We start from the raw sequence: 21,528 nt of genomic DNA on the forward strand, positions 1-21,528 counted from the left end.
TCAAAATGGAAAAAAAATTCCCCCACCTCCATCCAACCATGTGAACAAATCAAATCACTCCTTTTTCTTCCAGTCTACATCCAGAAGCACACATCGTTTCCTCTAACTCTCTTGTGAAAAAAAATTGTGTTGGATCAATGTTATGGTGAGATGTTATTCCAACCTACTCAAGCAGAATGCAGGCCTGTATTTCACTCATCCTAGAAAAACTACCAAAAGTTAAGAAACTCCTTTATAATCCTCAGCACTTGGCACATAATAGGTGTTCAGTAATAATTTTTAAATGAATGAATGAATGAAAACTAACATCTTTGGGGTTAGATTTCTACAAATTTAAGGTCTATGAGACCTTTCCAAACGAATATGCCCACATGGCAGCTGGCTGCCCCCTACCTCTGGCAGATCAAGCAACAAACCTATTTCAAACCCGCAGCGCATTAAAACAGAAATTCACCCAGAGACCAGTTGCTCCTTTCAATAGTTCATGGAAATAACTGTTTTAAAACATTTAAACTAAACATGTGGGGAAACCAGCACACTTACAGCAGGCTGTAACAAACTCTGGATTCCTGGAAATGGATGCTTCCAGGCCTACTCATGGAAGTTTCCACCCCCCATTAGAGACCTGAAAAGGTGATGTGGATGTGGCTGCACTGCTTTGTCTGATCCCTGCCCCCTTGGAGAGGCAAGCGTGCCAGGACCGAGTCTGGCGCACACAGGGTCACGCCTCCTTCCTCTCTTCATTCAGCAGGCCAGCAGAGCATCTTCTACAGAAAGAGCATCCCACAAGGCCTGGACAGCAAAGGCTAGATGTCAGAGCCCTGCCTTGTCCGGACAATGGAGATAATGGGGGTGACTATAGCATGGGGGCTTTTTCCCAGGGAGGGATTGGAATGAGCCTGGCTTACAGGATGGATGTCCCACAGACACAGCGATAGAAAGGACACAGGAGGCCCTAAAAACTCTAGGTATGGCAATTCTGACATTTATAAGCTTGCTTCCCTTCCCCTCTCTATAAATACCACATTCATCCTTCACTCAATGGTACAGGCGGACATTGCCATGTAGCTGCCCCTTGGTGACCCTTTCTGGGTTAGGGAATAAGCCCCTCCCTTCTAGAGCCCCCTCACGCCCCCCCCCCCCCCCCGTCTCAGGAGTGGGTGATAAAGGTGGCCAGAGAGGAGCCCTGGACAAGGGGGAATGACATCAAGGCCTCCCCAACATTGGGGCCTCACCCACCTCAGTGCTCTTGAGCAAAGGCCAATCCTGTTCATGTCTGGAGTGAGATCCCAGAAAACACCATCCCTGAGCCAGACACCATTAATTTACTGACACCTAGACAGTAACAGAGTGCAAGTCCACTGAAAACCCAGGCATTACACATCGGCTACTCATTAACTGAGTCCATGGTCAGATTGCTGAACACCCCCCTAAACCTCGGTTTTCTTACCTGTAAAATGGGGATAATATCCATACGCCCTTGTAAGGCTGCTCTGAGGATTAACCAACACATCACATGCAAAGGGCCAGTATATACTAGGTACTCAATGGGACACAACCGCAAGAGCTTACAATCCAGCTCAACATAACACAAATATGCTCCACTCATACACTGGCTGGTGGGGACATGAATATTTAGTATTTGTCTTTAAATTGTACCTATCTGTACACTTTTTGTATTTGTACGCACTTTTGGATATATTATTTCACAGAGTAAAAAAAAAAGATAATTTTTGATATGTGGTCATTAGGCGGCTGATGGAGAGAAAAGAGACTTCCTTCACTGTCTACCCTTTTGAATTTTGTGTCATAGGCCTGTATTATCTAGTCTAAAAAGTATTGTGTGCTGGGGTAACCAAAAAAGGTTTCCTCTTTTCAAATCTGCTATTCTGACTACCAAAATCAAACTTCATATCACCAAAAGAAATTCTCCATTATTGGCATTTTCTGTTTGCTTTCCTTGCTATAGCTAAGTGCTCCATTTATCGAACTTTGTCCAAACATGAATTTCAGCAAGAAGCTTTTTGTAGACCTCTTTGTTGGAGTGTATATTTAAGGTGACCTCCTTGGAAGACAACGTGGCAATGCCCATAAAAACTCATAATGTGTCTATCCTTTGGCCCACTTCAGGCAAATTATCTACAGAAAGACACAGGTAGGCAAAGAATATTCATGGTAGTACTGCCTGAAATTAAAAAAAGAAAAGAAGAAGACATTCCTTCTCAGCCTTTTGGCTAAGATCAAGTGTAGAAAAAGAAGAAGAAATAAATAAAAGGAGAAAACCCCTATATTGGAAATGTCATCAATTGGGGCAAGGAGAAATGATGATGCCTCCATATTTGAAATATGTCATAATCTCTTATTTAAGAAATACCCTGACAATTATTAAAAAGAGTGAGTTTGTCTACCTGTACAGCTATGAAACAATCTCCAAGAAAAGAGCAATGTGTATTAAAAACTTCTGGAAAGTCATCTTTAAATATTAAATGGTAGAACAGGAGTGGCACAGGGATATGAGGAAAGAGGCTTACTTTGTTTTTCTGTCATTTTTTCCCCCCTCTCATATTATTTTTTAAGCTAAGAAAGTAAGTAAAAATAAAATAAAGGAGACACAGTTTGATGTATGAAGGAGACAATCCCACAAGACAGCATTCGACTCACTAGAGGTAGTGGGCACTTTATTCTTTCTCCTCCTGCCCCACTCCAAATTTATCCCAATCTGCATTTTCCCCAATCCAGTCAATCCTTCCCTTTAGGCTCCAAACAAAGACACCATTGTTTCCTCTTCTTCAATCAAGATGGGATTTGTTTGCCTTCAGTCCCTCTCAAAGTGGCTGATGGAAGATAAGGCCAGAAGGCAACCCAGGGGCAGATGCTGTGGTTTTGGTCAGTGCCCCCTCCCTACTTCCCTGACCTCAAATCTGAATTTCTCAGCTTCTCTCGATGGAACTCAGAAGCTTCCACAGGAATGGCAAGCATCTTAATTAAACTGATTCCTTTATATAAGTCAGAGTTGTGAAGACTGAGCTGGGGACCCTCCAGATATGTGTGTGCCTTTTCAACTGTTTGTTGTGGCTTACATTTTCTTCTCTGTTACTTTTATATTGGCTGAAGTCTTTTACAGAATAAGTAGTCATTTTACAAATGAGAAAAATAAAATCCTTTCAATAAAAGCTGTACTTGTCTGATGAGGCTGGCACATCTGGTCATACCAGTAAATGCTGCCCTCAGTAAATGTGATTCTGAGTTTCCAACATGCTCCCAGGTGCTGCGAATGCTGCTGGTGCACGGACTGCACTTTGAGTATCGAGGCTGTAGACACTGAGTGCAGAGTCTGGCACATGTGAGTGTTGGTTATTTTTCACTCTGAAATACGGATCTTCCCTGACCAAAATCAAATCATTGCCTCAACAGATGGCCACTCTTAGGATGCATCCCAGCTGGTTCAACACTTAAATCCAAAAGAAAATTCTCTAAAAACAGGCCCATGATGTTCTTCACGGGCTGTGAACTGAATATACATTGGTTTCTTTAAAGCTCATGCCCCCCACTCCCATTTGGACCTGAGGTGGATCAACAGTCATAATTTCCCACCTTGGCCTCCAAGGTCCTGTCAACCTCACTTAAACAGAACAAGTACCTCCATTATGCATGTAGTAGATGCTGTTGGTCCTCTGTCCAGACCCAGTTTCTGAGCCAGCGCATTGTTCCCCAGCTGTCATGTGTATTGGCAGCTAACCACTCCCGGTTGCCCCCTTCTCCAAGGAATGGGCACCGAGGAATTGAACTCTCTGCCTAGGAGAGAGGCAGCCTTCAGCCAATATCTGACTGACATGGCACAGAAATATCCCCCGCTTGCGTTTAGCCAGGAAAAGGCTGTGGTGCCATCCACACTCCAGAGCCCTGTGGGATCAGGCCAGGGCTGGACTCCAGCTGAGGGCACACCCTGCTCAGCTCCCTCCTCTACCCTCTTGCTCCCCCTGCCTTACAGGTTTCTCCTGAGAGCCCTCCCTCAACAAATCATTTTATAAGAATCATCATCTTGGAATCTACTTCTAGGGAACCTGCCCTAAGACAATTTGGATCGAAAATAGATGCTTGCTTGCTAAAATAGTTTCACAAAATGCTGTTTTTTGTGGGTTTTTTTCTGCACTAGCTTCTGTCTTCCAATCTTGAATCAGACATCATGCACCTGACATGACATCCCTCTCCTCATCTCACACACAGTGCTCTGATTTACTCTCTTCTTGGTAAAGTCATATCCAAAAAAGACATCTTAATCTTTTCTTTCATCTGCTTGGATATTAAGGCAAGACATTTTCAGGCTCTGGTTTCCCTGGATCTTTTCCAAGATGCTTCCTTGTGTTTTGAGTCTTTCCTTGGGTGCCCTGTCCTTTCAGTAGTTGCAGGGGACAGGAGGAGACATGAGGGAGAGGGGGGTGAATCCTGATTCTCTATCCCATTGTCTTTGCCCACCTCACCAATATTGTAGCTACAATCTCAGAAAGGTCCTGGGATCCAAGAGAAGTCTTTAAATTAGTCACGGGCTGGTCTAAGCGGACTGTGAGCAAACATACCCTTCACTCAACTGTCTAAATGTATTTGTGTTAACACTGTCCATATCTTTGCTTCTGGTCTAAATACAACATTTACTGAATAGTCAATAACAAAAATCCAACATTCATGTCTCAATCAAAGGTAAGACTGAATTCACAGAATTCTGGTGAGATCTTTTGGAAAGAGTGAGGTTGTTCACACGAACTTCAAAAATATCTGAAAACCCCAAATTTTTGCCCTATTTACTGGTTATCCCGTTGGCACAGAGCTCAAGAGATAGCAAGTCAGGTGTCTCACATCAGGAGGCCAGGCCTGCTCCCCCTGACCCGCTAGCACAGCAGTATCCCCAGAGCTGGCCCTCCTTTTTCAGTTTGCTACCAGCTACTTTGTCAGTAAGCCCCTGGCTCCTTTTTCTGGTTCATTATTATTTCGAGGCATATTTCCATTAGAAAATAAACCAGCACAGGGAAAACAGGGTCAAGACATTTCTATAATCCTATTTGTTGATCACTTTAAGAGTCAAGATTATGATTAAAACATTTTTAATGGTTTTCTGTAGATGATCTGAGTGTGTCCAATAGAAATTAAAATGCAAACCATTTTGAACCACTTTGGAATTTTAAAATGCCTAGTAGCCTCATTAAAATAAGTAAAAAACAGGTGAAATTAATTTTAATGATAGATTTTATCTAACCCAATATATTCAAAATATTACCATTTCAACATTAAATCAACATTAAAAATTGAGATATTTTACATTCTTATTTTGAATTAAGTCTTCAAAATCTAGTGTCTGACATTTACAGTATGCCTCATTACAGGGACTCAGCAGCCACACATGGCCAGTGGGTGCTGTAGCGGCCAGTGCAGCTGTAGGTTTTCCCATTCCTAGACGTCTCCTCAATATTACTCTCCCTTCATGGGACCTCAATGATTTCAGCCCTTCCTCTAAAAGTCACTAGAAGTATCACCTTTGAGGAACAGAAGATGGAGGAGCCCAGGAGTCTGGGGGGTGCATGCCATCCCTTTTCTTGCTCAGTCTGTGGGCAAAGGACATTTAGACACCACTGAACGCACACTCTCAGGCTCCTGTGCAACCTGCTACAGCCCAGGCTGCAGTGTGCAGTTTGTGCTAGCTCTGAGTTTGCCTTTTTCTCACCTTCTTACAGAGCAAACAGACTTCTATAAACTGAAATGGGGCAGGCTGCTGAAGCCCCAGCCCCAGGGAGAACACTGAATGAGGAAGGCACTAGGGGGCAAAGGAGGCAGAGAAGGGAACTCTGTAGAAGACAGAAGACCATGAACTTCAGGACCAGCCAGTCTGATTCCCAGCTCTACCACCTTTGTTGTTTACCTCCCTGAGCCTGGTCTCCTCATCTGTGAAGCGAGGGTAACAACAGCACTGACTCTCAGGGTTGTTTGGGATGATAAATGCTGAGAGCCTGGCACTAAGGAAAGTGACCTTTCGCAGCTTGCTGCATCTGAGGAAACCATGTAGCCCTCTGTAGTCTCCATTCTCTGCCAAGCCACCCTCCTCACTTGCTAACCCGTCTACTTCCTGAGCAGACACTATCCACCCACAACCCAAACCTCTTCAGCCTACCGCCAGGTCATCTCAGGTAGTTCCTATAAGGCCAGTTGCCACATCTCCTGAGGATGTTCCCCAGTAAACATGAGAGGCCTGTAAGGGGCTGGGGGTGAGGGACTGCCTAGGAGATGAGGGTCCCAGGATGGACTCCCAAGCAAGGAGGGATAGCAGTCGATAGATCAATACCCTAGCTTCCTCAACCTTGGGGCAATTCTGGGGTGCATTCTATATATTTCTTCAGAGGGACCCCAGTGGGATTGAGCCCCAGTTGCCCACAGTGGTAACCTGCTCATTAACTCACTCTTCTCCTTTATCTCCCCACTCCACCCCAACACTGTGCCCCCTAGGATCATCTCCGAAATAAACTGCTTAAACAGTCAGCTAACTCAGAGCCAGAGTTCTTAACTACTCTACCATCAACTCAACTTGCAAACTCTTCCCTGAGCAGCAGTCAGTCCCTAATATTTCCTGGTTAATGCTCCATCAACAGAGAATTAACTCAGGTACTGATGAAGAAGCTCCATCAGTTCAATGTTTACTCCAACTGAAGGTACCAACAGCCAACAGTGCTCCCTGAGTCCTCTTCACTTTGCTTTTTCAAACAGGATGAAAGTAGTGACCGTACAGCCTACCAGACAAGGAAGAGAAGACATAGGCCATGCCCTCAAGGACATCCTCTCACAGAGATGAAAAGCTTGAAAACTCTCCAGGACAACCAATGACAAATGACTGCATGAGTGATCCCCAATTTCCTCTAGCCCTTGGGTCGGTTGTCTATGAACCTAGATTTATAGTCATTTAATGGATCCATTGATAGCCTACCACCTATAAAATCCACCATTACCTCCAGGACCCTCCATTATCCCACAGGACCATCCCCAACCCTGACACTCCCTAAGCATTCTCCCTGACCCAACCTAAGGTTCCAGCCTAGCCTGGAAGTGCCTGGAGGCCAGTTTGACAGAGCTCAAACTTTTACTGATTCATTGTTGTTCGGGACCAGAACAGAAGCCTTATAGCCAGACCCAAAAGAGTACACACTATAGGATTCCATTTCTATCACGTTCAAAACTAGGCAACAGTAATTTATACTGTTAGCAGCTGCAATAGCAGTGCCTCTTGGAAAGAAGGACATAGTGATTTGGAGGGGGCATGAGGGCATAGGCAATGACTTCTAAGGTCTGGAAATATTCTGTTTCTTGGTCGGGGTGCTAGTTATATGGATGTGTGTACTTGACAAAAATGCCTAAATTTGTTGAGTTATGCACCGAGGACTTGTGTACTTTTCTAGATGTATGTTACATTTCAATGAAAAATTACTTTTAGAAAAAGTTTTTAAGAGGGAAAAAAAAACCTTTTAGTATGCCAGTCCACCCTCTGAGGTGGAGGGCACTCTCCTCAGGCCAGGGAGGCAGCTTATGGCCAGTACTCTAAGAACAAGAAGCATAAGGGCTATAAAAGAATTCTGAATTAGAGGATCCGGGAAGGGTCCTGTGGGGTGTTCAGGAGTGGAAAACCCCATCTGGAGGGAGGAGTGGACATTTTCCCATCCCCACCAAAATGCCAGGGGAAACCCTAAACTCTGAAAGGGCTTCCAGGATCAGGAGGACTATACACAGTAAATTCTATGAGGCTGTAGGGAGAGTGGGTAGCAACCAGGATGGGGTTGAGTGAGTTAGGATGGGATAGGTTTACATGAGATGAGATGGGATGGGATGGGATGGGATGGGATGGGATGGGATGGGATGGGATGGGATGGGATAGGATGGGATGGGATGGGATGGGATGGGGACTTGAAGATGGAACCCAGATTGTGAGGGACTCGAAGCTCATCAAGACAAGTTTAGATTTCCTCCCATCCACAGTTGGAGACTTTTTAGCAGGGAAGTAGCATCCTTAGAATTCTCCTCAACGGATCTCTCTGACAAAGGTGTGGACTGTGGACCTCAAGAAGACTGGAGGCCAGATGTTTCTAAGATAAAACTAATGATGCTGCGACCAATTAAAAGGGCTGGGAGAGAGGCTCATGAGCACCCCCAGGATTCTCTGTGAAATGAGCTGGGAGGACTCAGATCCACACATCATGAGAGAAACTGAAGGAGGCCCAAGGAAAGGAAGATGCTTTCCTGCCAGCCTCAAGTAGGAGGCTCAGTCATCTCTAAGTAAGTGAAACACTTTCTTCTTTTTGAGATCTCAGGAAGAACATGATGCTATTTGGACACAGGCTTACTTCCCAAGAACAGAGCATAAAATACCACCAGTAGGACCACAGGGACCAAAACCCCCAGAGAAGGGGCTGAACTATGAAATCCCGCAGCATTGCGTCAGGCATCACAATTCTCAGAATACCTCCAACCAGGCATTTGTCTTGAGCTGAGCCAGAATGTGTATCATCAGCCCCATCTTACAAGGGGGGAAATAGGCTAAGAGAGGGGGCTTGCCTGGTCCAAGGTGACACAGCTGGCAGATGGCACAGCCAGGAGGTGAACCCAGATGGGCTGGCTCTAAATGCGCCATCCTGTGATCTTTCCAGAAATATGACACTGCTCCATGTTCCCGACTTGGTTCTTTGGTGGGAAAGAAACAGGAACTCTTGGCCAGAAAAATAAAACCAAAAGCTAAGCACATGCCCCTTCCTCACCTGTATGCGTGCGGACATGCCTCTTCAAGTCGAAGGTGTCGTTGAAGCCCTTGCCACAGAAGGTGCACAGGTGCCTCTTAACCTGGTTGTGGCACTTGAGGTGCCGGTTGAGCATACGCTGTAGGCGGAAGCCCTTGCCACACAGGTCACAGCTGTGAACCGCCGAGTCACTGCATGTCCCTGTAGTGAACTAGGACACAGAGAGAGGCTGTGAGGACCCCAGTGCAGGCAGGCACATCCTGGCGGTTACTCCAGGATCCCACCTCCCTGTGTCTCTAGGACTGACCTGGCTGGGGCTTCTGCCTCCTAAAAATTCCAAGCAGGTTTTGGCTTTGGGGAAGATGGAACAACTGGCAGGTCCTCCCAACATTTATTCTCCCCTTCTTCCTTAGAATAGACCTCACACCCCAACTCTGCCATGTGTTCCCCAAAGGGGTAGGACCTGGCACTTGGCCCTGAGGGAGACCCAGTTGTGTACTCCTATCACTAGAAGAGGTCATGGTCTCCTCCTTGTCCGACAGTCCCCATTCTGGTCTTGCCTCCCTTGAAGAGATGTGAAAAAACTAAATATGGCCCAAATCTTGGCAATTGAATACTTTGAGCTTCTTAAGGCCAAGTTTACACAGAATAAAGATAGGGAGGGGCTAATAAAATAGAACATAGACAACTGACCCTGGTAATTCTGATTAAAAACATGTAGAAAGCTAGATCTTTTGAAAATCCTGCAGCATGTGCCTGAGGACTCGCCAACTACAGTTCAAACCTGAACTCTTGCTTATTTTAATGCTTTTGGTAAATTCCTATTTTTGAAATGCTATGCATGTAATATAGATACCTTCTAATATAGGCCAGGATGAAAAAAAATCTCAAATCATTGGCATTATTCTGTTGGAAAAGAATAGTCTTGAAGGGCAGAGGGAAGAGAGATTAGTAAATATTTAAGGGAGTGCAGGGCTAATGGATCATCTGACTAAGATACAGAAAGCTTTTTAACACAGGGGAGAAACAGAGAATGGGGGAGGGGATGGAGACTGAGAGAACCCCATTGCCAGGGTAGGTTTCCTCTGGTTTTCTTGCAGCAAAAATAGAAGTTCTCCAAGTATGCCTCAGCAAAGGCAATTTTTCCATTTCTTCACCTTCATATACATTTCTTCACCTTCATACACATTCCCATTTCACAGCATGGAAAAGTGAATCAGCACAAAGTGGCTCATTTAGGGAATCCACTGGTGTGTACCTTCCAATCCATGAAGGGCTACTTGCCATTTATATACATCTATGACCAATGCAGCTATCACACATTATATTCGAAGCCTTAAAAGAGCCTTGTTGAAGCAAGAGGTAATGTTAATTACATGGCAAATGTTCGCGGCTGATGAAGCCAGTTTTTGCCTGAGTAGTTCTTTCCTTAGAAAGGAAGGAATGTTTGTAGGATAAATTCATAAACATGAAATTTATCCCAGAGTGTATTTTACATGTCTTGTGCCTTGAAATGTGATCTGTGATAATGTGATCTGCAAAAGACTGAAACTATTCTATATGTCCGTCAATAGCAACTTGTTTAACAAAATAGAATGATTTAATCAAAGCATCTGGAAAAAGGAAAGAGTATCAATTGCCAGCCACATGACTGAGTCCTCTTGGATGTGCAGCCCAGTCAAACCCCCAGAAAAGTCCAGTCCCAGCTGTCTTCTGATTGCAATAGCAAGAGAAGCGCCAGGGAAGACGCACGCCACTAAGCCCAGTCATTCCACAGAACTAGGAGACATAATAATACATTATTTTAAGGTACTAAATTTGGGGCTATTTGTGAAGAAGCAAGAGATGAACTGGAACAGTGACAGGTGTGTCACCTCCTCTCCAGAACACCAGACCTGCCATATTTCTGAACATTTTCTCCCATGAGGGCTGCATAAGACAAGATACGTCTGATTCCTGGAATGACGTCCCATGAGCCAGAGAACCAGCAATCCCTCCCAGGTCACATCTCTGCTCACTAGGCCATCTTTACTATGTTTACACAGGTTTATGTCTAACACTCTACCTCCTAAAAGTTCAAAATAAGAGTTAACTGATTTTACCTGGTTACTCTACTCTGTAAGTAATAGACCAAAACTAGTTATACCTTAGACATCTTAGTTACAAAATGAGTGGAGTGGGGAAACACAAATGCTGAGGATCAAATGAAAACCTAGACCTGGTTAGCTGTGTGATGTCATGTAATATCCCTGGGCCACAAGTTCCCACATGTAAAAATAATAAAATAGCATTAGATGAGCTCTTCAGCAGAATATGAAACTAAGAGCAGAGTGTTTTCCAACATCTAAGTTCAAATCCTGCTCCACTACTTATGGACTGTGGGACATAGACAAGTTACTCAACTTTTCTAAGCTTTAATTTAATCACCTGTAAAATATAGATAATAATGATATTTCCTCTTCGGATTATTACGAATTAAATAAGAAAAGCTAGGGGGCGGCCAGTCAGCTCAGTTGGTTAGAGCACGGTGCTTTTAACAACGAGGTTGCCCGTTCGATCCCCACATGGGCTACTGTGAGCTATGCCCTCCACAACTGGATTGAAACAACTACTTGACTTGAAGCTGATGGGTCCTGGAAAAACACACTTAAATAAATAAAAGTTTTTTAAAAATAAAATAAGAAAAGCTACTTAAAAAGAAGCTGGTGCTCGATAAGTCCTAACTAACTGTTATAGTTAGATCAGCTCCAAAACTCTGTGATCCTAAATAAAAGATAGTTGGTCAAAACCCTTGTTTATCCCTTTGGCTTTTGAATTTTTCTCTCTGCTGAAAGGAAAATGGGACTAACTTTCAGTGTGAGCCACAAGTCCCCAGTCCTTCATCCAACGCTCTGTAATCCAAAAAGTTCTGAAAACCAACTTTCTCTCCCATCTCCCTTAGCAATAAAACCTGACCCAAGCAGAAGTGGAACTATGCACAGACTTTATCTGTTTTGTCTCAATATTCACGTGTTTTGGTACGGAAATTATTAATGTGTTTAATGACAGGGTACTGCTCCAGACCTGCCAGGAGTGATATTTACACTGTGCTATCTTCTGAAAAAACTTGATAGTTTCACCCTTAATCCAAAATTAACACTTTGCAAAAGGCTTATTAATTGAAGTGGGGAAGCTACCATGGAGGGTGGGAGATGACATCAGTCTGGAGATTAATTCAGGGCAAGAAAAATGAAGAAAGAACAAGCAATTCTCCAACCCTCATGGCTTGGCGCTATCTTACTTGCTGTCCTGTTTTCTGCAGGATCTCAGCTTTCATTTTAAAAAACACACAAAGTTCCCCTCTAGTTCTAAACAACAGGCCTCTGCAGCAGAAACAAACCAATCATTGTATCAGTGCTGCTGAAAACTTTAGGAGCGTCTGGGGAGGTAGAGACTTCAGCTGTCCCTCTGGCCAACTTCAAAGCTAGCTAAGGTCACTGACCTGTCAAACTTCTAAAGTAAAAATTTTTAAATCCTTTATTTTTTGTTGATGTTTCCACCAGACAAATTCATTAAATTAATGGTCCTATTTCCTGTGGGATGGTACTATGAATCCAGGAAACCTTCTGATGGCCATTTGGACAAGATTTCCACAGACACGTTTGCTAAGCTTGAGTGCTCAAAACATGCTAAGCATATTTCCCCAAATCCTTTGAGATAAAAATTCCTCTCCTGGTCCCATGTACCATTTCCTTAGGCTTCACAACTCTGCAATATGGCAGAATGGAGAACCTTCTCAAATGCAAAGATGATGAAGGGAATATATTCTTATAACCCAGAAAAAACTGAGGCTCAAAGAGCTGTAAACTATCCGTGGCCACATGACTTGTAGGTGCCCACACTGAGATTTTGAATGTGGCCTGTCTGCAAAACTTGTGTCTACAGTTCCCCCTAACAGGTCTACAAGTCTGGGCATGATGTGGGGAGAGGGAGAAAAGGACCCTGTTGTTTGTCTCATATCATGGAGAGAAATAGCTTCGGATTCCTTTACGGCAGACTGTCTATGCTAATAGCTAAAGAGTCAAAGATACCTCCCCCACAATGGAATACAGCAGCATTAAAAGAATAAAGATCTTTGGGTTGGGCTTTGCCACTAACAACTATGAGGAATTTAACAAAACCTCTCTGGGCTTTACCTTTTTCCCCTTGAAAACGAAGAGATTGGATCAGATAAGCTTTAAAGGTCCTTGTAGTAGACCCTATGGATAGACACTCAGTCTCTATTTCTACTCCTTCTGATAAGCAATCCTGTACTACAGAAGCCAGGAAGTTAGAAACTACACTTCCCAGACTCCCTTGCAGCTTTGGTTTTAAGATACAGCTCAGTAGGCACTTGGGTTCCACCAATTACATTAACTACCAGAAGATTTGAATTTGAACCTGGATTAATTGAACAGAGGCAGGCACATGGCAATTGTTTTACACTCTGCATTAGCAGAAGCATTATGATGCAGGAACAGGCAGCCAGCCATAAAGGCAGTAGCTACAGCTCCCTAGATGGCCTCGTTCTGCAGTGTGGCTCTCAGAGTCATTCCTGAGAGCTCAGCCTGCTCTTTCTTTAGTTCATTTAGCACCCTATAATTAACCATTCTCTGCTTAAGCTAGCTATAGTGGATTCTGTTGTCCATAACTAAACCTATGCAGTCCCTTCAATAATAAAAACCACTTCACCTATATTCAAATTAAAAGCTCATGCAGTTAATGCTTACACTGTTCTCCTATCCCTCCTATTCCCCTTTTAAATTAATTTAAACTTTTTTGAGCATCTGTTCCAAGCATTCTCTAAGATCTCCCTTTTCTTCTTGCTTCCTGTTTTCCTCCAAATGCTGTCATTTACGTCTAGGGACTGTTGACCCCTTCCCTGCCTGTATTTCTGTCCTGTGTTGACTTATGTCCTACTATGAGTCAGGCATTACTGCACCAGGTGCTGGAAATACAAGCCCAGTAGGGGCTTGTTCTTTGCCTACGGTGGATCGAGAACCAAGAAGAAGAATCTGGTCAGCTAAACGTGCAGCCAGGGAGGTGATCAGCAAGTTACAGTGGGAGCAGGGAAAGGGGCATCCAATTCTGTCTTAGGAGACAGAATAGGCAAGGAGTTAGGGACGGAGCTTATGTTCCCTTCCAAATATCAAATGGATGGGTTTTTAGGTTTTTATAAGCTACTTAAATCCATGATTCACAACAATACTTAAAAATAAACAATTGACCATCACTAGAGAATTCTGGCAAACCAACTGATTATTTTGAAGACTCGTAAGTAAAGGGAATCCTATTCTGCCTTTCCTAAATAAACTGTCACACTGAGAAACTGTCGTACTGAGAAACCAAATAGCAGATGAGGGGGAGTGTCTCTCTATAGAAGAATTTCAGCTAATAGATAAGGGACAGAATTAGAATATTACTGTTCTGTAACCCCTAATAACTTAAAATATTTAGACCTTGAGCATCAACGACTGCTAACATCACAAAGAGACAACTAAATATTATGTGCCTCTTGATGGAAATAGACACCCCTCACTGTGACAGAGTTTAGCTGAAATAAAATAAACTTGATCAAGCATCTAGAGCAGTGTTGTCCAACAGAACTTTTTCAATGTTAGAAATGTCCTAATCTATATTGTCCAATACAGCAGCCACTAATCACCCATGGCTACTGAGCACTTGATATATGGGTCATGAGACTGAGGGATTTTTAGTTTTACTTAATTTTACTTAATTTAAATTTAAGTAGTCACATGTGACTGTGGCTACTATTTTGGACAGTGCAGCTGCAGATCCAATCACCATTTAGAGAAAACAGGTGAAAAAGGAACATTAGACACCACAGTGATGCATTCCACAAAATCCAGATTGCTGCAAACTCTACAAAACTCTACAAAAATTAGCCATCTCTTCAACAATTAACTGAAAAAGAGAAAGAGGGAAAATATACAAATTAAAAGAGACTTGAAAGACATATCAATCAATTACAATGTGTAAACATTATGCAGATCTGATTCAGCAAACTGAAAAAAAGTATGAATTTATGAGAAAATTAGCAATGTGAACACCATTTTGTGAATTAATCATGTATTTTGGTTTTATTAGAGCAGTCTAAAATATTTATAATGTCTGAGATTTGCCTCAAAATCATGTCGGGAGATGAGTGGGTAATGGATGGATAGGACCGGCCATGGGTTCACAGTAGCTGGGGCCAAGAGACAGGGACTCTACCTTTGAAAAATCTCCAAATTAAAAAAATGATGGAGGGGCCGGCCCGATGACTCAGGCGGTTGGAGCTCGGCGCTCCTAACTCCGAAGGCTGCCGGCTGGATTCCCACATGGGCCAGTGGGCTCTCAACCACAGGTTGCCAGTTCAACTAGAGTCCCGCAAGGGATGGTAGGCTCCGCCCCCTGCAACTTAGATTGATCACGGCTCCTCGAGCTGAGCTGCCTCCCAGATGGCTGTTGGTTGGAGCGTGGGCTCTCAACCACAAGGTTGCAGGTTCAACTCGAGTCCCACAAGGGATGGTGATCTGCACCCCCTGCAACTAACAAGGGCAACTGGACCTGGAGCTGAGCTGTGCCCTCCACAACTAAGATTGAAAGGACAACAACTTGACTTGGAAAAAAGTCCTGGAAGTACATACTGTTCCCCAATAAAAGTCCTGTAAAAAAAAATGATGGAAAAAGAAAAAGACTATTCCACATTTACACATCTGTCACTTCTGGAAGACTGGGGACTACAGAGCCAGGTAAAAGGCCAAAAATACTTTTGAAGGAATTCTAAACTCAATTCCTTTGAAGAATTCTTGGAAGAGGTTAAAGGAAGAGAAAAGATCGGGAAAGGGGAAGAAGACAAATTCACTTGTTAATCTGTACTTGCACCTGGGTCCCACCAGCCACTCTGAGTCAGGAATGTATACGGTATCAGTCAACTAACTGATTTACTTCAGATGATTAACTTTGTTTCTGATAAGCCTGGGAAGGACAGTGGTGACAGGAGGGGGGATTTCCAGGAGGAAAGGGGTCTCTACTCCACAGCTGCAGACCTGCAAATGTGTCCAGTACAAAAAGGACTAAAAGCAACCTGGAACTGGGCATGAACACTTTCCCAGAGGTACATCATTTCCCCACCCCCATCTATTTTGTAAATTACAGAATCCTTTCGTAACCTGCCCTAAGGCACACAGTCAAAAGACAGCAAGGCTGAGAAAGAACACTTTTCCTAACTGACACCTACTGTAGAACTCCTCTCGGATCCAATCAGGTTGGAAAATCCCTTGTCCCTACTGTAGGCAACATAATATTGGACATCAACAAAACTTGCTATAAGTCATTGTCAACTAACTTCCTATTGAGCAATTTTCATAGGCACAAAATTACTTAACATTTTGCACCCTTATATCTCATTTAATCTACAATCTACGCAATGCTTCTGAGAGGCTGATTCTATTATTTCTCCATTTTACACATCAGGGAACCGAGGCTCAGAACAAGTCATATATCCCCAACCACAGCTGGTAAGTTGGACCCAACTGAGGTTTTCCTTCTCAAAGATCTTCCAGAGCCCCTCCCTAACCCTCAAGGGAGCATCCCCATTCCTTGGCTTGGCCCCTTTACCCTCTCACCTTGTCCTAGCTACGTTTCCGCTCCTCGCCTTCACTTTCCCTGACCCCAGCAGTTTTCCATCCTCCATCCACCAAAGCTCTGAGTCCTTTCCTTACTCAAGTTTCTGGTTGAGCCCACATCATCCAAAAGCCTGCTTCTCTCCTTCTCCATAGGTCTCAAATCCACACCAAGAAACCTTCCCCTGCTCAGAATTTATTACATCTTTGCTTGTGTCTCTAGTTTAGCATTCCCTTTCCTGTAGTAGAGTTAACAATTATTTGAGTCTCCCCACCAACCCAAACAATTCTAGCTAGAGTTATCAGGCACCTACAATGTTCTTCTCTTAGCTCATTTATCCTCACAACTCTGTATCATCATTGTCCCTATTTTAAAGACAAGAAAACTGAGGTCCAAAAGGATAACAATTTGCCCAAGGTCACACAACTAATTAAGAAGTGCAAAGCTAGAGCCTAGAGGCTTAACCGTTACTGTCAGATTCTGGAACACTAGGGTGGGAGCATTTTTAACTCCTGGCTGCCTGGTACACAGTAGGCACTTCATACTGTTAGATAGCATGTTACCTCTCTGCAGGTCATGTGCCCTTCCTCTGGTCTTAAGAGCCAACTGCCAAGTGTCTTCAAGTCATTGAAACTAAGTCATTAAAATTATGCATCATGTATGAGCCTCATACTTGAATGGCTTTCCACACTTGGTTAGGAAACTAGTTCTTAAAGAGTTCAGCGGGCTTTGCATAGAACTCTAGAGTTACACAATGTGCTAAATCATGGACAATTTGGCCAGTCATTTGAAAATGACCAATATCACGACTGATAATTCTGGAGGCTTAGAGCATCTTAAAACCAAGATGTGTCCTTATTTGTGGGTGGAAGCTGAGAGGGAGAAGGAACCGGACTGGAGTCCTCCGTAAACAAACAAACAAGCCTCCAGAAACTATGTTAAAGGTTGAGGAGCAAACTCTATACCCCAACCCCCATCCCTGAGGCAGCACATAGGCAGCCAACCTGAAAATAAAATTGGTGTATTCATTCCTTTAAGTCAGGACTCCAACGGCGCTGTTTGCCTGGGGCAGCAAAGAGAGATCTCCTAAAATGTTGGTTAAGGGACTGGATATTTTTTGTCTGCCGCTTTGTCTCGAGGGTAATCTGGACAATTGAGGGGCAAAAAGTCTACAATCCATTCCAAAACAACGTTTCAATTGTCCTTCCAGCCTGGTGATAAATATGCAAGTGGGACATTGTAGAATTTCCTGAAGGGCAGAGCTACCAGCCTCAGGCAAACTGAGCCCTCCCACTTAACCCCATCTGGCCCAGAAAAACCTTAGGCTAGCTGACTTTGACCCTTAGCAGAAAAACCTTAACACTAAGCAGCAAGCCCTAGTCTGCAGAATCCTTTAAAGATGTTTTTCCAAAGGATTCCAGCTCAGGCCTCTAGCCTCAATTCATAACCAAATGCACCCCAGCCAAACCCCAGGAGCCAGGAACTGGGAATATGCATAGGGGAGGGGTGGTCTCTCCCAGGAGAAGTAACGGAGACCTTCCCAATACACTGCAAACGCTAGGGATCCTCCTCCCCAGCCCCCCACCCCAGCCAAGCCCCAGGAGCCAGTACTATGCATAGGGGAGAAATGGTCTCTCCCAGGAAAAGTAACGGAAGCTTTCCCAATCCACAGCAAACGCGAGGGTTCCTCCACCCTATCTTCCTTACCCACTCCTGGGCAATGGGACTGCGAGACCAACCAAGAATTATCACCTACACCGAGGGTCTGGAACCGGCAAAGGGTCACATTATGGCCCATCCGGCTAGGCACTAGGCTCATGTGATTCCTAAAACACCACTCCCTGGCTCCCGCTGTCAATGAGTCCATGGAATGGCATTCCTTAATCTTGGAGGTAGCGTATACCTTTGAGCAGGCAATCATGGAAGAGCAGATGGGCGTCCCGGTAAGATGTCGCCTACAATCTAGAAGACTGGGGTGGGGGTGGGAAGCTGAAACGCGAAGATAGGGGGAACAAACACTCCAACCCACTGGGGGCGGGGCACTGAGGCAATTTGCAATTGAACTCATTTATCCATCATTTTAACTCAAGAAAACTTGAAAGACAGGACAAATTTAAAGTGCCCAGCACAGACCTCGTTTCTAACGGGAACTCCATAATTGGCATTGGGAACAGCTGTTATTGTGAGAAGCCCACTGTGTGCCAAGCTGCAGCCACTGTCTCCGAAAAGCAAGGCAGGGTGTGAAACTTAGAATTCAAATACGCTAAAAACTGCGCCCCAGAGAGTGGAGTTCCGGAGCCTGGGTCCTTCTTTCCCGACCACTGGAACCCCGACGGCCTGGTTTTTCTTTGGCTCTAGCGCACAGAACCGGCTGCTGGAGGGAGGAAGCTGCGCCTGAGCCTTTTAGGCAGTTCCAAAGGCTGCCCGGTGTATTGTGCCCGCAGGGGAAGCCGGCCTCCGCGGCGCAGGCGACTAGCTCCCCAGCCCGCGGGAGGACGCGCGGAGGCGCCCTGGCGGCGGCCCAGGGGCAGGTGCAGGAGCCACGCGGCGGGCGCGCTGGGTGCAACGGTGCCCGGGTGCGCGGGCGGGCGCGGCAGGGAGGGGCGCGGGCCCTGGGAGCCCGACGCCAGGGCGTGGTGCAGGTGGCGGCGGGGCAGAGTCGGAACCGTACCTTGATTTTCGACCTGGCGACCGGGCGCTGCTTCACCGCCAGGTGTCCACCGGGGCTCTCTGCGTCTCCAGGCTCAGAGGTTTCGCGTTCGGGGGCGCGCGGGGACGAATTGCTCTCGGCGCCTCCAGGATCCCCCGCGCTGCTGCTGCTGCCGCCGCCGCTGCTGCTGCCACCGTCGCTGCGGCAGTCCTCGGGGGGATCGCGCAGCAGACGGCCCAGACCCACTGCGGAGGGAGGGGCCGTGCAGGGGCACACAGACACGCGGCGTCAGGCCTGGGTGCCCGCGGCAGTTTGACCTGCGGGCGGTGCCGCCGCCGCCCCGCCCCTGGGCATCTCGCCAAGTGGGCAACGCTGAGGGGGTGGAAGAGCAAGTCCCTGGCTCGGCCTCCCGAGCGAGCTCCGGGTTCTGGGGGCCGCTCCTCGGTCCTGGTCCCCGCGCCCACGAGAACTGAGAGACCCAGCGCGCCAAGTTTCCTCTGCCTGGAATGGAGGTGGAGGAGTCTGTCCTCCACCCATCCAGCCCCAGAGGGGTTGACCGATCCTTGTGCACCCCCCGACGACGTGGGACTGGGAGTAGCCCCTACTGGCTTTCAACCCCTCTTCCTGGGCCACCTCGGCCCGCACTGCAGCCAACGGTCCCGCCGCCGGGCAATTAGAGGCGCTCACTAGGGGGAAGGGGGAGCACGATGTTCTGGGTTTCCCAGCCTCTCACTCTCGGTCCTCCCGCGCCTCAGAGACCTCCCCCTACCCCCCTGGAAGAGGGGGCATGGGGTGGGGAGTCCAGCCCCAGCGGATAAGCTAAGGGGATCTGGTCATCCCTGCCCCCACCCTGGGAGTCCCGAGCCCAGGCCCGGCCCCAGCGGCGCGCTCACCTGGGATGTAGGTGTCTGCTCTTTCCTCGTCCGGGAGTTCATCCCAGCTGCGGACTGAGACCCCCGGGCTCCTCCTCTTTACCAGGAAGACTTTGGGCATGGTAGGGCCCCCTCCCTGGACTGCGGCCCCCTCTTCACGGCTGCTCCCCGCTAGAGGCGGCGGCGATGGTTGGGTCCCCGGCTCCTCTGGGTCCCCGGCTCTGGCGGCCAGAGCCCACCCTCCCTCCTAGCCGGCCCTCTCCCTCCGACCCCTGCCGCAGCGTGGCCCTGGCCTCTCCCCCGCACTCCCGACGACTCCAAGCCTCCCGGCTCGGCGACACCTATGCCTTAAATCGCGGGTGAGACCACGCCGAGGAAAAAGTTTCATAAGGTGGAATAGAAAAGGCACCAGGAAACTTGGGAGTGAGCATGCGCCCTGCAACATAACGGTGTCAACAAGCTCGCTACCTGTCCGACCGGTTCCGGCGGCCGGGATTGCCTGTTCCAGCCCTTCCTTAGGCATGAATGTTTGCAAAAGAATTTAACGTCTGATTCTTCCCCCTCTCCTTTTTAAAAGGAAGAACGTTTTTTAATGAACCCCAACCCCATTCCCCATCATAGGCACCTCGTAGCGAACTCTGAGGTAAACCTCAGGTCCGCTTCCCAGGGCATCCCTCCTGACAATCAATTGAGGCCTCCTGAGAGTTAACCCCCCTCACCACCACCACCATTTGTCTCCGACAAGCAAACCAGAAAATGGCTCAGTTCCTTGTGACCTTGTGGATCATTCCCGGGGCTTGTTGAAATCTTGATGGGCGGAAGAGGGAGGCTGTGGGGGGAGATTCCCAGGACTCTAATCTGGTAGAGGCGGAACTTGGGGGTTTAAACTATCCACAACAGTCCCTCCAAATAAACACAGTAATATTAAATTTAAAAATTCACCACCTTTAGAACGCATTCTTATTTTGTACAATACATTTTAAGAGAAAGCAAGTCGCTAAAGCAGGTTCCACCCCAAGGCCTTGCACCCCAAGAGCACCTTCACCCCAAATTAACACACAATGGAAACAAAAGCCAAGTGCATGTTATGCAAACGCAGCTTCGAAACGTATTTATCCTCCCCCACTCCCATTATTGCCTCTCGTAACCGCCCGTTCCCCAAATTCTGAGGCTGGGAAATACCTTTCCCGAAAGCCAGTAAAGTGAAGATGTACTGCATCCCCTAACTGCCCCGAGAGGGGAGGGGCCTGGAGAGCTTTGTATTTATTTTGAGTTTAAGTTTTTTCTATCTACCTTTATACCTGGGGGGGTGGGGTGGGTTGGGAGAGAAGGAAGGAGTGTTGGTAAGAACAGCTGTGCTCGCGTTGGGGGGCGCGCAGCCCTTCCAAGGCCCCGGCTCCGGTGCGCCCAGCAACGCACCGCACTACCTCCACCGCTGCGGTGGGCGCCCCCCTCCAGGGGGTGTTCAGACGTACGCCAGCTCCCGGGTCTGCGGGGGCGCGTCCCTGGCTCCCACAGCTCTGCCCATCCGCCGGACTCACCTGTCTGTAACCTGAGTCGCTGCGCGCCCAGCCCACAGCCCTGGGGAATCAAC

At 46.5% G+C, this 21,528-nt stretch overlaps 1 protein-coding gene across 2 annotated transcripts in view; it reads right to left on the reverse strand.

Moving 5' to 3' along the window:
* OVOL2 (ovo like zinc finger 2) overlaps positions 1 to 20,807 on the reverse strand; it is a 47,975-nt gene extending 27,168 nt beyond the window's left edge. The window contains exons 1-3 of one of the 2 annotated variants that reach the window (XM_088789280.1): positions 19,956 to 20,807; positions 19,084 to 19,307; positions 8,787 to 8,976 (exon numbers count right to left, since the gene is read on the reverse strand). In XM_088789280.1, the coding sequence (XP_088645406.1) occupies positions 8,787 to 8,976; positions 19,084 to 19,307; positions 19,956 to 20,055 (514 nt within the window). In that variant the 5' untranslated portion in view covers positions 20,056 to 20,807. The remainder of the gene's footprint in view (positions 1 to 8,786; positions 8,977 to 19,083; positions 19,308 to 19,955) is intronic. The other variant, XM_019710704.3, reaches the window with a different exon arrangement.
* Between the last annotated feature and the right edge of the window lie 721 nt (positions 20,808 to 21,528).

The sequence above is a fragment of the Rhinolophus sinicus genome, chromosome 13 (assembly GCF_057876585.1).
Source record: "Rhinolophus sinicus isolate RSI-liver-muscle chromosome 13, RSI-T2T, whole genome shotgun sequence".
NCBI classification, from domain to species: domain Eukaryota; kingdom Metazoa; phylum Chordata; class Mammalia; order Chiroptera; family Rhinolophidae; genus Rhinolophus; species Rhinolophus sinicus.